This window comes from Trichosurus vulpecula, chromosome 5, assembly GCF_011100635.1.
Source record: "Trichosurus vulpecula isolate mTriVul1 chromosome 5, mTriVul1.pri, whole genome shotgun sequence".
NCBI classification, from domain to species: domain Eukaryota; kingdom Metazoa; phylum Chordata; class Mammalia; order Diprotodontia; family Phalangeridae; genus Trichosurus; species Trichosurus vulpecula.
In genome coordinates this window covers 208,744,316-208,762,334 of record NC_050577.1, presented here as the reverse complement: position 1 = coordinate 208,762,334, position 18,019 = coordinate 208,744,316, and the positions used below count along the sequence as shown (strand labels likewise).

General features: G+C 36.1%; 1 protein-coding gene across 2 annotated transcripts in view; it reads right to left on the bottom strand.

Annotated features, from left to right (window-relative positions):
- Positions 1 to 951: 951 nt before the first annotated feature.
- FBH1 (F-box DNA helicase 1) overlaps positions 952 to 18,019 on the bottom strand; it is a 106,089-nt gene continuing 89,021 nt past the window's right edge. For both annotated transcript variants that reach the window (XM_036759304.1, XM_036759305.1), the window contains exons 17-21: positions 6,914 to 7,111; positions 6,436 to 6,561; positions 4,907 to 5,013; positions 3,110 to 3,241; positions 952 to 1,590 (exon numbers count right to left, since the gene is read on the bottom strand). In XM_036759304.1, coding sequence (XP_036615199.1) covers positions 1,420 to 1,590; positions 3,110 to 3,241; positions 4,907 to 5,013; positions 6,436 to 6,561; positions 6,914 to 7,111 — 734 coding nt within the window. In that variant the 3' untranslated portion in view covers positions 952 to 1,419. The remainder of the gene's footprint in view (positions 1,591 to 3,109; positions 3,242 to 4,906; positions 5,014 to 6,435; positions 6,562 to 6,913; positions 7,112 to 18,019) is intronic.

Below are 18,019 nucleotides of genomic sequence, written 5' to 3'. Positions count from 1 at the left end.
AGTCTGGGGAGTTGGGAGTAGGGGAGGGTTACTATTGCTCCATTACTCCCTGGAGTCAGTATGTTTCTCCTAAAGCTGCTGATTTTAATTCTGGTTTGAGGACGTGGGCAAATATATCAGGCTGAATCACTTCCAACCTCTTCACCCCTTCTTTGCTATCTATCCTCTGATCTCATACTTGAACGACAGGGGCTATGGTACTACTAATGAGTTGCCTCAGCTAAGATTCCCCAGCTCATCGAGAATGTAAATGCCAGGAGGTGATGGAGTTTCCACTTTAAGAACACACCTTTCTAAGAGAAATGCTGATTACAGGTGATTGGCATAGGCATACACAGAATGTGTGCTGGGGAGCATTTCCCTGTGTCCTTTTCCAGAGGACACTCTACGCCCTCTGGCTAAGGGGCAGGGGAGGGGGTAATAAAAATCCTCCCTCACCCCATACTCTATGCACTTCTATGGTGACAGGGATATTATATGCTCAATTGATGCCTAGGAAAAGACCCAATCTAATTTTCTAAGGTGACAGAAGTACCTAGATCAAAGGCAATTTATTATAATTTTTTAAAAAATTGTTGAAAGATAGCATAAATAGCCATTGCATGTCAGCTGGGTCAGGTAAAGCCTTAACCAGTGTCAGTATCAATACCTGTGAGGACATTCTTAACCTTGATATGGTGGGAGGGGTACCTACACAAGGGGTACTTGGCACACAGGGCACTGGACAAGGACAGTAGCTTTCGTCTGCACTCAGCAGTATTCCTCACTATTAAGTTCATCTCATGTACTGCCTTAAATGGCTGCCAGTTACATGTGCCAAGTAAGCTACTGGGCCTTAAGAAGCTCTGTTTTGGGCCTGAGCCCTGTGGTTCTATTATGCTTTTGTCAGGTGGCTGAGATGCAAATTTAATCTCGTGTAATGTGATCACAGAAGGCCTAAACCCCTCAAAATTAACAGACATTATTAGGCTTTAATGAGTAAACAAAATGAATTCAGAAACCTGATATCTATCAGGTGGGAATGCTTTTGAATGAATCCAAGAATCATCAACAGGAAGAGGTTTTAAGAAACTGTCCTACAAATGGATGAATATATACTGAATTAATCATAGACTATTATAAGGGCTTTGGCCACTGGATGAAGGCAAATGGTACCAGACAGGAACATCTTGGAACTGGTTGGAAAGAATCAAACACACCCCTGAGCCTATGTATAAAAACAGAAAACAGTCCCAACACTAGAAAACTCCAAGTTCAGGAGCTGAGGACTCCAGTAACCACTGAGGTTGATCTTCCATGGATTCACAAACATCAGGTGTGGTGAGAGGCTGGTCTTCCCCACCCCAACTCTCACATTCTTCTCTCCAGGAAACTTAATCACAAAGAGTTCCATACCGATGAGCAGCTTTGCCTTGGTTTTCAAAAGACAATGAAAAGCTGAGCTTCATGTCTAGGCAGCTCCAGTTCTTCAAAGGTATGTTCCATAGAGAATATTAGCTCTGGTGAGGCTGTCAGGAATGTTAGAGGCCCAACACGCTGCTCTGCACAAGCATGGCAGAAGTAGCCACCTTTGTCTTCCTTTTTGCCACTCTGAAGTAAGGGAGAAGGAAAAGAAGGCAAAGAGAAAAACTGAACAGTGAGAGTGTATTAAGACACATTGTCACTGAGGGAAGTAGTATGGTACTGCCACAACTAAAAGTCAATTAATTTGTTTTTTGCTTTGCTAAAGTAACTTAAAGTTTGCAATGAAATTTAACAATTAATTAGTTAGTATTATATTATTAATTAATAAAATTAATAAGTAAACTAATTAAATTAATTAAATATTAATAAATAGATATTTATAAAAAAGACACTCCCTTCTATTGTATCTGCAAGGATGAGCAAGTGAAATTCAGCCATTTGGAGGATGTAAGGAAATAGCTACTTCATGACCATTCCCCAAACAAAAAGCTGCCACTTCCAATGAGGTCCGTGAAAACTAACCATGGATGTATTATTTACGGGTGAATCATGGTTTGGGGGGCTAAGTGGCACCATGGATTGAGGGCTGGATTTGGGAGTCAGGAAGACCTGAGTTCAAATCCAACTTCAGATATTTACTAGCTATGTGACCCTAGGCAATTCACTGAACTTCTCTCTCGCTCTCTGCCTCAGTTTCCTCATCTGTAAAATGGAAATAATAATAGGACCCCACCTCCCAGGGCTGTTGTGGGAATAAAATGAGACCATTATTATTCTTTTTAATAGTAATAATAAGTAGCATTCATATAATGCTTTAAGATTTGCAAAGAGATAACAATAGTTTTTTCAACTGATTCTTACAACCACCCTGTGAAGTAGGTGCTATTATTATCTCCATTTTACATATAAGGAAATTGAAGCTGAGTTAGTTTAAGGGACTTGCCCAGGATCATACAGCTAGCATCTGAGACAAGATCTCAACTCATCAGATATTCCTGAATTCCTAATCCAGCCCTCTCTCCATCCACTACGCCACTTACCTGCCCTTTTGCAAACCTTAAAGAACTATATAAATATTAACTATTACTATTGCTTTGATTCTCTCACCAGCAATTCCTTCAGTTTGAAGGTGACCTGCTAAACAGGCTGACCCTCAGTACACACTACTCCGTATGAGGTCTTAAAAATCAAATGAAATCAGAGGATGATGAGCCAAGGAAGACTGATATGCTCTCATTGCACACTTTCCAATTTAACAATAGTGTCAGAGCAATCCACATGTCCAAAGGCTGGTCCATTGTACCATTAGCTTTGATTCAATTTAACTTTGCAAACTACTTTAACCCATAGTGGTCCTTGGCATTCTCTGAATGTCTGTATCACTCAAAATCTAGCATTTACTTATGTTGTTTTATTTTTTTTTTACATGTTCCTTGTATATTTGAGTTCTCTCTCAGTATTATAGGTTTGGTAGGCACTCAATAACATATTTTCTTGTTTGTTAAATTTCTCTCTTGTACATCTCCCCGCCCCGCCCAACCCCACCCCACCCACCTCTAGCATAGTAGTAGGCATGTAGCTGAACATAGTATATTAAGTGTTTGTTGAATCAAACTGAGTCCAATGTCAAAAGTGACCTACGTACATAAATAATGGGAAATTTCTTCATGGTGAGGATAGTCTCTGCAGGAATAATGTTATTGCACTGCCTCACACAGCAAAGTACCTCTCCACTTTTTAAGACATCTCTGGTTAGCTCTGCTTGAAAGTAGTACTCCTGGAAAGACAGAGAGATTAATAGTAACTATGCCACCTTTCCAAACTAGTCTTAAAAGAACTTCAAGCATTTTACAGACAGCACTTTGTCCTTACAAACATCCCTGCTGGAGTAGAGTTGGGTGTCCCTCATCCCATGTCTAAATTATTAAGGGGACTGATCTTACTGTGCCATCTATGGATTAAGTGAGCCTGCGGCTTCTCTGCCTCCTTCCTCCTACTCCCTGCTCTTACGGCATCATAGTTTCTTGGAATATCCACAGGACTAAGGATAAGAGATGGAAGAGAGACTGGATCAGTGCTTTCACTCAAACAGGGAACTCCTGAAAAAGGAAATTCCTTTTACCAATGTATGTCAGCACTTTCTTGCAACTCCTAAGCATCAGCACTGTTTTTCCTTGCTTGTATTTGTATCCCCAGCATGTAGCACAGTTCCTGGCACAAAATAAATGCTTAATAAATATTCTCATTCACTCACTCACTCTATCCATCTCTCTATCTCATTCTTCCTTGGCTATCTTGACTAGAGTCATATACCATTCTTACTTTTTTATCCTCTTTTGGTCTATTTTCAATGTAAAACATGGAAGGGAAATTAAATTATATGAGCACATGGACACTGCTGCTCTTTACAACTTTTATTAATCTTTAAGATTTTTATTCCTATATACTAAAGAAAAGTGACTCCTTGTAGCAATACAACAACCAGTGGCCAAATAAACTGGTAGAGCTCCTGACACTTCTATCTTCCTTCAGTAGCTACTCAAAAGTGCTATGCAAAAATCAAAGACTACTTTAACCAAGGCATCTAGAAAAGCAGCACGTGTACATGTGAGAGATAAAGGTGATTTGTAAGGATTGAAATGCAGTGATTACACTTAGGATTTCCTTTCCTTTCCAATTTCAGGTTTGTAGCCTAAAGTCTCTTTGGTTCAAGGAAAAGAGAACTGGACAGTTTTTACAGATCTAGCTGTCCTACATTTAATCTCCCTACAGAATTGGGAAAGCCAAAAGCTCAATAATCTAACCCAAGAAAAGCAGGAAGGCGAAATGGAGAAGTACAAAGTGTGTGTCAGGACATTGTGGGGAAGAGACAGCTGCTAAGTGTTAGAAAATGAGCACTGACTAGTAAGCTCTGGATACTCTAGCCAGTGACAAGTAACCAGCTGCACTTTTAATTTAGCCCTGGACAAAATACATTCATTCTACTTACAGATGACTTTCCTGGCAATGGCAGTTGCTGTTTCAAAGACAAGGTAGAAGTGGGGAGAGAAAGCATGTGTAAAGGAAATTTATGCAGAAATTAGCTTTATTTGATTTCCTTTTTCAAAAGAATAGAATACGCAAAGGAAGAAATATGAGCAACTATAGCAAAACTGGGAGAATAAGCTGACTTGGGCAAAAATTAGAAAATGTATGGAACATTTCTGTTGTATGAAAAGCCTCAGAGCCATTGGCAGGCTTGGAATTCCACTTTTCTGCCATTTTCCATTAGATCTTAGTCAAGACACCATATTCTTATACTGCAGACTAAAGTTTATTAATCTGATAAAACACTTTAATCTCCCCAAGTTCTGTACTCTAATTCAGTTTTTACAATTCCCAGCCCTTTGACAATGTTACTATGCATCCCATGTTTTATCTGATTATTTATCATTTCTCTTACCCCAGCCAGAGTTAAAATGTTTTCCACTGACTTAGTCATGATGAGGCATTTCTTGGCACGAGTCACTGCAACATACAGCAAATTCCACTCCTCATCAGGAAATGACTCTAGAGAAGGTAGGTGGGGCAAGGAACGAGGGGAATGTTACTTCAAAGAAAAGATTAAACAACTGATAAAAATCTACAGTCACATTTAAATGTTCTCTAGCCCCTCCTATTACTCCTTATATAACAAGCAATGTTTTTAATAGTGCTTAAAACTCTAGAAAGCATTTTTTCACAACCACCTGTGGTACACAGTATAAGCACCTATGCTGTACTAGTAGAGCGTAACTTCTAGAAGGGCTTTGAACACAGGCCTGGTAAGACCGTGCCTGTTGTCCATGGACTAGTCTAGCCAAATGTGGACAGGCTTGTCAGAAGAAGTCTGGCTCCCAGAGGCCAAGTAGCAGAGTGGAAAGAACACCAGGGATCTGGTTTGAGTCCAGTCTCTGCCACTTTTTAACTCTCTAGATCTCAATCTCCTTACTTATCAAAGAAAGAAATTGGATTAGATGATCTCTGAGGTTCTTCTTGCTCTAAATCTGTGACCCTTGGAAATTTTTTTTGGCCACAGTAGCTCGTAAAATTATCTTAGAAGGCACAATTGCAATCTGTGCTTGTGAAGGAGTACCCACACTAATGAAATCACAAATATTTTGAAGTTATCACAGGGAAGGGAGAATCCCAGGCTCTGCCTAGTAGATACATTCAGAGTTCTCCTACAAATATGAATTCCCAAATCAAGTCAGTATTACATTCTTTTCAGGCCTGCTGCCTAATATATTACGAATGGATAAACTTAATGAGGAGGTACTATTCATCCTATCACTAAAATGTATTTACTTAATTACTCATGGTAACCAGAAAAAAAAAGCAATAAATCTTTACTGACCATGTCCTAGATATCTCTTATATTCCCCACAGCAATTAGCATGGTACTAAATACATGGCAGGAGCTCAATTCGATAATTTATTTATTGTTATCCAACAATAAATTATGAGGTAACATATCACAATAGTGAAGAAATAATGCCTTTTAACATCATGTTGATATGACATATAACCAGAAGCATAAACTTAAGTCACAGAATTTAACTTTCAAACTATCACATATAGGCATAAATCCTTCACTTCAACTAATCTATTTGTAAGCAACATAAAACTGCCATTACCAAAAAAAATCCTTTCTATCATAAAACACTCAAACAAATGCCCAAACCAAGGTCTAAGGCAGGGAGGAAACGGACTTAAGGCAGAAAATGAGAAAAACAGAGGTTTGGTTTTTTGATTATTGCTTTGTATTACAAGGATTTTGTTTTTCTTTATTTCTGTTCCATTGGGGGGCTGAGGAGTGAGGATAAATGCATGTTATTTGAAAAAATAAAAATAAATTGTATCCAACAAAAAGTTTAATAGTCATGTAAAACACTGCCATCCTGGCACATTAATTTTTACAGTTAATATGGGAAAAATTTCTGATATTCTTACCAATTCTGAAGTGAGGAATCTGTGGAAGGTTATGCCTGCCACAAGGAACTTTTACAAAATCATCCAAAATCTGAACTGTGTCAAACTCCAAGCCTTTGGCTTTATGAACGGTGCCCAAAACATATTCTAGATCAAGAAAAAGGTAGAACACAGTAAAATGGGGCTTGATGTGAAGGGTAAAAAATACAGAACTAAAATGTCTCTTTCCTGACAATATATAGGTTTGAAGTAGGGCTATAAAGAACAAGGGTAAAATGGAAGGACCAAAGAAGCTAGGAGGTAAGCTACAGAATGGTTGGTACCATTCTTGGAAGTTAAGAACCACACACTGACTTCTCCCCATATGTCAAGCATTGCCATGACATCCATGGAGCTGCTAGGCTAGCACTGAGAAAGTTTCCTTTAGGAATAGCAAAGAACATATGGCAGTAAATTTTATAAAATGCAGGGACAGAAAAGGGATCCTGTTTTTCCTTACCTGCAAATGCTACATCATTTACATGGCACTTCTCAATCCTTTTCACCAGTTCTGGGATCCGGACATTGTACTTTTCAACCACTGCAATCTTTGCCATCAGTTCCTTGTCTTCAGCAGCAACAGCATACCTTTTTAAGCCCCCGTAGCCATCTTTGTGTACCCACCTCCGGATGAATCTGTCCTTGATAGAAAGATTTTCTAAAGGAAACACATACATATTGAAATGAATGATGTTATTATAAAACTTAAGTGGCTACATATTCCTTCCATAAAAATCCTATTCTAACATCACAATGTGGCACAGAAATGACCCTGAGTTTTCAAAGGTTTTGGCGGTAGCTGGAAAAGCATCAAAGCAGGGAATACTTTGGAAGAACTTGCCTCATCAAAAATATTTTTTCTTCAATATATAGATATACAAAGAATGTATCCTTTTGTCATAGCAACCCATGAAGCAAAGAAAATTATAAAATAGCCCTAAGTCCTAGGTAGCAGTAGGACAGAAGGGCCTAAGAATCATAGTGTTTCAGACCCCCTATTAATAGTAATTAAATAGTTTGTACACAGTCCTGCTTTAAATAAATAAAAACAAGAAGACAGAAAACAAATTCCACTAAATGGGAGGATATTTCAAGGTCCTCTTGAAAAAAGCAAATAAAGGGAATGGGAAAGGTAGAAGAAAGAGTAAACATTTATTTAGTGTCTACTATGTACGAGGCATTGTAATAAACACTTTCATAAATATTATTTGACTATCACAATAACCCTGGTAGGAAGGTGCTATTATTAACCCCATTATACAACTGAGGAAACTGAGGTAGACAGGTTAAGAAACCTGCCTAGGGTCACACAACTAGGATATGTCTAAGGCTAGATTTGAACTCAGTTCTTCCTGGCCCCAGGTCCAGCATTCTAACTACTATAATCACCTAGAATCGGAGAAGTTTATCATATACTCAAAGGTAATGAGAAACAATTTTGTATGGAACAATAAGTCTTCTTTAGCACTCTAAAGATAATTGTAACCTATAGGCCTCTGTTGCAGATGACAAGGAGATAAAGAGTGAAAGAATACTAGAAGACCTTCCAAGTTAAACTTTAATGTCCACATGGGGAAGGTGGCAAGAAAAATTAGAAAATATGGCTGAGGAGTCAGAAACAAGAGGCCGACAGTAACTTATACAGTACGCCTTTGTATTGTGAATACTTTCTTTAAGATTAGGACGTAATGGATATAGCAAACATCATATTATATTACAAAAAAAAACCCCAAACAAAACCCCTGAAATTGGTTGTACTTTAGCAGACAGAAAAAGACTGATTATCAATGCAGGAGTCATTTCCAAATAAGTTCTCTGTGTACAGTCAGACTACCAACTTGTTAAAGCAGAGATAAAAACCGATACCAAGTAAGAAGAATGAGAAGATATGGCATGCAATTTTTAAATAAACTCATTCCGACATTTAAATAAGTTAACACAAAAAATTGGAAAAATCAAGTTTTAACACAGACAATAACTATTTCCTAGGAAAGATTAACTGATATAAATCAGTTTTCATGACAAAGAGCCTAAAAACCATGCTAGTTAATCAATCAGTAAGTGCTTATTAAGAATCTACTATGTGATAGGCACTGTTAGGTGCTAAGAATACAAAGACAAAAACGAAATAGTCCCTGCCCTCAAAGTGTGAGGGTCACAATATGTATAAAAGAAGATATACATTAAGTAAACACAAGGTAATTTTGTATTGGTGGGTAATCAGGAAAAGGTCTCACGAAAAAGTGGCATTGGAACTGAGCTATGACAAAAGCTATGGATTTTAAGAGGTGGAGGTGAGGAAGGAAAACAATCAGGGCAGAGGGTGGGAGGTGGGGAGAGAGTCGAGACAGGACCCTGTTCTAAATTATAAAAATGAGAGACATAATCAACAGCAAGAAGGCTAGTTTGACTGTACTATAGAGTGCAGGAAGGGAAATAATACATAATAAAGCTGTAAAGAGAGACCAGGGTCATGTTGTGAAGGGCTTGAAATGACAGACAATTTTGAATTTGACTCAAGTGGTAATAAGAAGCTTTTTGAGCAAGGAAGTAGCATAGAAATATTTGTTCTTTAGGAATATTACTTTGGCAGCTGAATTGAGGATGGATTGGAGAAGGGAGACATTTAAGATAGGGGGATCAATTAGGAAGTTAATGCAACAGTCCAGGAAAGAAGCCTGTATTAGGGTAGTTATAGTGTATGTGGAGAGGAGATGGATACAAGAGAAGCTGAGGCAGAAGTGCCAACATTTGGCAGTTGATTAGATATATGGGTTCAGGGAAAGAGGATTCGAGGAGGATTCACTTTCTAACCTGCTTGACTGAAAGATGGCAGTGACCAGAGGCAAAAGCAAAGTTAAGAAGATGGTACAGAGAGAAGTGGAGGTTAAATAATTTTGAAAAAATTGAAGGACTGATTCTCAGGAAAGCTAAAAGAGGTGTGGATACCAAACATTTAGGGGGAAAAAATCAACTGTTATTACTGAAAAAGGTGACTAAGAAAATACCAATAATTACTAATCTGTATGCCTGCTTTTCCATCACTATATCATAATTCAGAGAATAAATATTTGTGTTCTGGGTGGCCATTTTCTAGTAAAAGTGCTACCCAGAAAAGCTGACAAGTCTATTCAGACCTCTGTAAATGGATTAGAATTTACTCAAGGAAGTTATTTTCTAAAGATAAGGCATTTACTTGACTTTAGTCACTTTACCCTTCTGGTCACCTTCTTGTGGAAAGTCTAACTTAACCCTTCAAAAAGGATGCATCAATCACTTAACATAAAAGGACCACAGGATCATAAACTTATAAGCTATGATCTGACCCAAACAAAGTATAACATCACTATCACCTTCCTCATTCTGAACATTAATGTGTTCATGTAGTTTAAGAACATGTTAGCCAGTAATACCATTACTCAGACTTTACTCCAAAGTAGTCAAATAAAGTAGTCAAATAAAAAGGGAAAGGTCCCATATGTACAAAAACATAGCAGCTCTATTTGTGGTGGCAAAGACTGGGAATTAAAGGGGTACCCATCATTGGGAGAATGGCTGAACAAGTTGTGTTATATAAATGCAATAGAATATTTTTGTGTCCTAAGAAATGCCATGACCAAAAAAAAAGAGAGAGAGAAAAGAACCTAGATATATCCTACTTCAAGAACTCTTAAAAAAGAAAACTGTCCACATCTTTTAGAACCAAAAGACAAAGTGAAAATAGAAAGGATCCACCAGTTACCTCCCGAAAGAAATCCCAAAACAAAAACTCAGGAATGTCATAGCCATAATCCAAAGCTTCCTTCAAGGTCAAAGAAAAAAATAGAGCAAACAGACAAAAAAAAAGAATTCAAGTACCAAGGAGCCAAAGTCAGGATCACAGTAACCATGAATATAGGTTTGTGGACAAGAAATACTCACTCAGCAAAGCTGAGTATAATATTACAATATAAGGAAAAAAGGACCTTTAATTAAATAGAGGACTTCTAAGCATTTCCAATGAAAAGACTAGACCTGTGTTGGATCTTTGACGTTGAAACACAATAGTTCAGAAAAATACAAAAAGGAGTTAAAAAAAAGACTAAAGGATAAACTGCCACATTCATGTGTCCCCTTTGAACCCTAACATCATAAGGGGTGAAAGAAGGAGTTGAAATAGATAAGGCCCTGGGAGCGGTTCTGTTACGTCTCGATGATCTTAAGAAAGCAATGGAAAGAGAGGGGAAGAGGAAAAGAAAAAGGAAGGTTAAGGAAAATCATCAGTGTATACAAGTCGACATCTTTACAAACGAGCACCTGACACATGAACCTAACTCTCATTTGAACTGGTCAAAGGAAAGAATAACACACACGCACGCGCGCACACACACACACAGAGCCAGGTACAAAAATACATTTCACTCAACAGGGAGTGAAATAGGAGGGAAAGAGAAAAGGAAGGGTGAGTATGAAATTAGAAAGAGGGTAAATTAAGGAGGGATTAGTCCTAAACAGAAAAAATGCTAAGGCCATACAGTAATATTTATAACTCTTTTTGAGGTGACAGAATGAGAATCTGAGGAGGTACCCATGAATTGGAGAATGGATGAACATATATATAAATATATATGTATAAACACACACACACACACACACACACACACACACATATATATATAAATTTTGTGAAATTATTGTGCTAAACTCTTAGCAACCTAATGACTAACCAAGATTCCAGAGGACTAATGATGAAACATGTGATCCATCTCCGGACAGAGAAGTGAAGGTTCAAAATGCAGAATGAGACAAATGTTTTTGTGGACATGACTAATGTGGAATTTTTTTTTAATTGATGACACATTTTTAAGTGGGGTTTTTCTTGTGTCCTCAATTGAGGAATGAGGGATTAAAATAAGAAGGCAGATCTTGGCTGATTAAAGCAAATAAAATATTTTTTAAAAAAACATGAATAAAATCTGACATTTTAACCAGAATTTATGGAACATGTACTTCTCTCTGGAAAAAGAGGTGCATTCATGGATATGGCCAATATGAGAATTTTTGGCCTATGTCTATTTGTTCCAAGAGTTTTGTTTTTTTTTTTATTCCCCAGGGACCAGAGAGAGTTGGGAGAGATATAGAAAATAAATGCTTGTTATTTAAAAAAATAAATCTAACGCACGTGTAAAGTACTTGTTATAATTCATACCCTACAGGATTTCGGATAAAGAACAGCTATAAATGACCAAACAACTGAAGTGCTATGACATTTATCAAAACATAAAGTACTACTGAGATATAAATTTCTACTACAAAGTGAGACTGAGTGATGCACCAAACCTCTACATTTATTACTTGTATACTGAAACTGGAACTACAACCTCCCCACTTCTGGGGGTCTCCTTTCATAATAAGAAGAAATATTTGTATTAAGTGTAGTTAAATTATAGTCCTTTTTGCTAACATATTAAGAAGGTATAGTCTTCACTGAAGTAGTACAGCTGCTTGTAATCTCCTCTGCATGCTGAAAGTTTAATCTTTTTGTCTCCTTTTTTAAAGACTGAGTTTCGCTCTTTCATTGTAGGATAGCTTCTTCCCAAGGTCATTTTTGGGATAATTATTTTTCTAAAATACATTTTAATTGATTTCTTTTATTTTTTAAATCACCATAGTTTTCCCTAGTATCCCATCCCCTTCCCCTAGTATTTTTATAAGACAAAAATAAAAGTTGGCACAACCATTAATACAAAAAATTCAAGACATGTGCAATATGTAACATCTATGGCTCTATCGCTTGAAGAAAGGGGTGGGTTGAGAGAAGCCTCTCATATCTCTTCTTTCATGCCATGTTTGTTTTTTTTATTAAATTTTATTTGTAATTTATGGAATAAAACAAGCATTTCCATAAAAATATGACTGCACATGAAACAGCAAATCTATGTACAACTTTATTCCTTTTAAAAATATAATAAAGTTATCATATAAATTTTTTTCTTCCTCTCTCACCCCCTGCCTTAGAAATGACACAAATAGGTATATATATGTAAAATTATTCCATATATATCTATCAGTTCTTTCTCTGGATAGAGAAAGACAGAATCTTTATATGTCTTTTACAGTTAATTTGGATATTTATAATAGTCAAAATGATCTATTTACTCAAAGTCATTCTTAAAAGAATATTGCTGTTACTGTATACAATGTTCTCTTGATTCTGCTCATTTCACTCTTCATTATTAATGCAAGCCTTCTATGTTTTTCTAGAATCACCGAGCTCATCATTTCTTATAGCACAGTATTATTCCAACACAATCATATACCACAACTTGTTCAGCCATTCCCCAATTGATGGGCATCTCTGAGATTTTCAGTTCTTTGCCATCACAAAGAGAGTGGCTATAAACATCTTAGAACATATAATTTCTTTTCCTTTTCCCCTAATTATCTCTGGAAATAGACCCAGCATTGGTACTGCTGGGTAAAAGTTTAATAATTCTTTGGGCATAATTCCAGATTGTTCTCCAAAATGGCTGGATCAGTTTACAATTCCACCAACAATGAATTAGTGTCCCAATTTTTCCAAATCCCCTCCAATATTTGTTACTTTCCCCGCTGCGATCATTTTAGCTAATCTGGCAGGTGTAAAATGATATCTCAAGAATGTTCTAATTTTCATTTCTCTAATCAATAATGATTTAGAGCATTTTTATATGACTATTAATTGTTTTTATTTCTTCACTGGAAAACATAAATGCACTTCCTAAGAAAAAAGCACGAGGACCAGATGGATTTACAAGTGAATTCTATCACACATTTAAAGATCAACTAATTCCAATATTAAATAAATAATTTGGAATAATAGGTAAAGAAGAGATCCTACCTAACTCCTTTTATGGAACAAATATTATACTGACCTAAACCAGGAAGAATAAAAACAGGGAAAGAAAATTATAGAATAATTTCATCAATGAATATGGATGCAAAAATCCTAAAAAAAAAATTAGCTAAAAGATTACAGCAATATATTACAGCAATATATTACAAAGATAATACATTATGATCAAGTGGGATTTATACCTGGAATTCAAGGATGGTTTGACATAAGGAAAACTATTAACATAATTGATTATATCAATAAAAAAATCATATGATTATATCAACAGATGCAGAAAAAGCTTTTGATAAAGTCCAACACTCATTTCTAGTTCTATTAAAAGCACCTGAAAATATTGGTATAAATGACTTTTTCCTTAAATTGATACAAAGCACTCATCTAAAACTATTGGCATTATTTGTAACAGGGATAAGCTAGAAGCCTTCGCAATAAGATCAAGTGTGAAACAAAGACGCCCATTATCACCAATATCATTCAATATTGTATTGGAATTCCTAGCAATAGCAATAAGAGAAGAAAAAGAAATAGAAGGAATCAGAATATGGAATGAGGTAATAAAATACTCTTTCTGCAAACAATACAGAGTATACTTGGAAAATCTCAAAGTCAACTAAAAAGTTAGTCAAAACAATTAATTAGTTATTTCAGTAAAGTAGCAGGATATAAAGTAAATCCACATAAAGCATCAGCAGTTTGCCATTTCCTTTTCAAGCTCATTTTACAGATAAAGAAACTGAGGCAAACAGGTTAAGCAACTTTCCCAGTTAAGCAACTTTCCCAGGGTCCTACAACTAATGAGGCTGGTTTTTAATTCAGGAAGAGGAGTCTTACTGACTCCAGGCCCAGGACTCTATACACAATGCCACTTGGTTGCCCCAATTTTTTTAATAGTATGATCTTTAATATTACAATCTTTCCATTTAGAATATATTGTGTGATATGGCTTAGGGTATTAGTCAAAGCTGAATTTCTGCCAGATTGCTTTTTAGTCTTCCCAGGAGTTTTTATGAAAAAAAGTTCCTGCCTAAGTAATGTATGTTTACTAGTTTATCGAACACAGGGTTGAGTTCCATTGTTTTTGATTCTTCCTTTTCTAGTTTGCCGTACTGATCTACCTCTCTAATTTTTAACCAATACCAGATATTTTTTATGGCAGCTGTTTTATAATACAGTTTGCAGTCTGGAAGTTCTATTCTCCCTTTGTCCATACCTCCTTTCATTACTTGCCTTGATAGTCTAAATTTTTTTTTTCCCAAATGAATTTCGTTATTATTTCATAAAGTTTTATAAAGTATCCCTTTGATAATTTGAATGATATAGCATTAAAAGCATAAACTAATTTTCCTAGTATTGTTAGTCATGAGGAATATTCCTCCAGCCATTTTAAATGTTTCTTCATTTCTTTACAGAACACTTTGTATTTCAGTCTATTTGAGTCTTTTAGTTGTTTTGGTAGGTTGATCCCAAGATGCCTTAAAACATTTTGTAATTATTTATTTCCTTCCCGTTTTTGACTCTTGGATTTTGTTATTATACAGACATGCAGCTAATTGTTAAGGGTTTATGTTGTAGCCTAGAGTTGCCGAACCTATTGTGCCTCAATTAGTATCTTTGCTGATTCCTCTATCATCAGTACACAGGAATGATTTTGTCTTTTCTTTACCTATCTTCATGTTTTTAACTTCTTTTTCTTGAATTATTGCTATTGCTAGGATTTCCAGAACTGTATCAAAGTGGGTAGAGTGATCCTGTATTTATTGAAAAAAGTTCTAGTGTATCCCCATTTCACATGACACATGCGTTTAGTTTTAGATGTTTTTAATGATATTAAAAAAAGGATCTCTGTGCCTATATTTTGTAAAGTTTTTAGCATAAATGAGTCCTATACTTTGTCAAAGGCTTTTTCTGCATTTATTTAGATAATCATATGGTTTAGGGTTTTTATGTTAATATTATTTTTCATATGTTGAATCATCCTTACATCCCCAGTATAAATCTCACTAGATCATAACGAATATTTTCTTGGATAAATCACTGTAGTCTGTTTGATGTGATTTTGTTTAAAAATTTTAAATCAATACTCATTAATAACATTGATCTACAATTCTTCTGTTTCTATTCTTCTCTAGTTTAAGTATTAGGACTATTTCTCATAAAAGGTTTTGGTCAGGGTGCTTTCTCTTCAATTTTTGAGACTAATTTGTGAAATACAGGTACCAAGTATTCTTTGAAACACTGAAAGAATTCTCCTGTGAATCCCTCACGACCAGTATTTGTTCAATGGTAATTCTTCTTACAGGTAGCTAAGGTGATGCAGTGGATAGAATGCTGGGCTTGGAGTCAGAAAGACTCATCTTCTTGAGTAGATATCTGGCCTCAGATGTTAGCTGTCTGACTCTGAGCAAGTCATTTAACCTATTTGCCTCAGTTTCCTCATTTGTAAAATGAGCTGGAGAAGGAAATGGCAAACTGCTCCAGTATCTTTGCCAAGAAAATTCCAAATGGGGTCACAAAGAGTCGGACATAACTAAATAACAATTCTTTTGAGGAAGCTGGTGGTTCAAAAAGAGAGCTGGGCCTGGAATCAAGAGTTCAAATCTGGCCTCAGTAGTTGTATGACCCTGGGCAAGTCACTTAATATGTTTGCCTCAGTTCCCTTAAGTTTAAAATGGAGACAATAATAGCACCTATTCTGCAGGGTTGTTCTGAGGATCAAATGAGATATTTGTAGAAAACTGCGTAGTACAGTGTCTGTCACATAACAGGCACTATATAAATGCGTATTTCTTTCTATTTCTTTTTCTGAGATAGGGCTATTTAAGACCTCTATTTGGTTAGTTCAAGTATTTTATATTTTTGAAGGTGCTTTTGTGGTTCTTTTGTATTTTCTATTTTGGTAAGACAGAACTGTGCACAGTAAGGTCAGATTACTTTTTTATTTCTCCTGGTTTTATTAAAATTTCACCTTGTTAATTTGCTATTGTGTTGATTTTATCCTCTGTCCTCTTTTTAATCAGATTGCTAAAGGTTATCAATTTTATAAGTTCTTTCAAAGAACTAGCTTTTAAGGTTCTTAAAATTATTTCCAGATTTCTTTTTGTTTTCAGTTTATCATCTAATTTTTATATCTCCTCTATAATGCTGATTTTAGTTTATGTTAGCTCTTGTTTTTTAATGAATATTCAACTAATTACTTTTCTTTCAACTTTTTTTTGGGGAGCTTTTATTTTTAGCTTATAACACTAGGTTCTACATAATTTTGAGTTCCAGGTTTTCTTCCCCGACTCCACACCTCCTTCCCCAAGACGGCATGGAATCCAATATATCTTCTATGTATAACACACTAGTCAAATTGTGAAGAAGAATTATGTCCAATGGAATGAATCATGAGAACTAGGAAACAGCACCAAAAAAAAAACCCAAAAACAAAAACAAAAGAGAAAAAAAAAAGGGGGAAAAAAAAGGCAAGCATAGAGTGTGCCTCAATCTGCACTCAGACTCCATAGTTCTTTCTCTGGATGTAGATAGCTCTCTCCATCATGGATCCTTTGGAGTTCTCTTTGCACTTTGTGTTGCTGAGAAGAGCAAAGTCTATCCGGGTTAGTCATCACAGAATCCATATATCTGTGGTTGTGTATAATGTTCTCCTGGCTCTGCTCCGCTCACTCAGCATTATATCATGTAGGTTTTTCCAGGTTGTTATGAAGTCCGTATCATCCCCATTTCTTACAGCACAATAGTATTCCATCACCTTCATATACCACAACTTGTTCAGCCATTCCCCCCATTCCCCAATTGATGGGCATCCCCTTGATTTCCAGTTCTTTGCTACTACAAAAAGAGCCGCTATGAATATTTTTGTACATATGGGTCCTTTTCCCACTTGTGTGATCTCTTTGGGATACAACCCTAGAAGTGGTATTGCTGAGTCAAAGGGTATGAACATTTTTATAGCCCTTTGGGCATAGTTCCAAATTGCTCTCCGGAATGGCTGGATCAGTTCACAACTCCACCAGCAATGTAGCAGTGTTCCAATTTTCCCAGATCCTATTCAGCATTTATCATTTTCCTGTTTTGTCATTTTAGCCAGTCTGACAGGAGAAATGTGGTGCCTAAGAGTTGTTTTGATTTGCATTTCTCAAATCAGTAGTGATTTAGAGCATTTTTTCATATGCCTATCGGTATCTTTAATTTCTTCCACTGAAAACTGCCTGTTCATATCCTTTGACCATTTCTCAATTGGGGAATGACTTGCATTCCTATAAATATGGCTCAACTCCCTGTATATTTTAGAGATGAGGCCTTTATCAGAGACACTAGTTGTAAAGATTTTCTCCCAATTTTCTGCTTCCCTCCTAATCTTTGTTGCATTGGCTTTTTTTATACAAAAACATTTCAATTTAACATAATCAAAATTATCCATTTTGCATTTTGTAATGCTCTCTATCTCTTGTTGTGTCATGAATTCTTTGCTTTTCCATAAATCTGACAGGTAAACTATTACTTGTTCTCCCAAACTGCTTATAGTTTCAGCCTTTATTCCTAAATCATGAACCCATTTTGACTTTATTCTGGTATATGGTGTAAGATTTTGGTCTCTGCCCAGTTTCTGCCCTACCATTTTCCAATTTTCATAGCAGTTTTTGTGAAATAGTGAATTCTTAGCCCAGAAGCTGGATTCTTCGGGTTTAT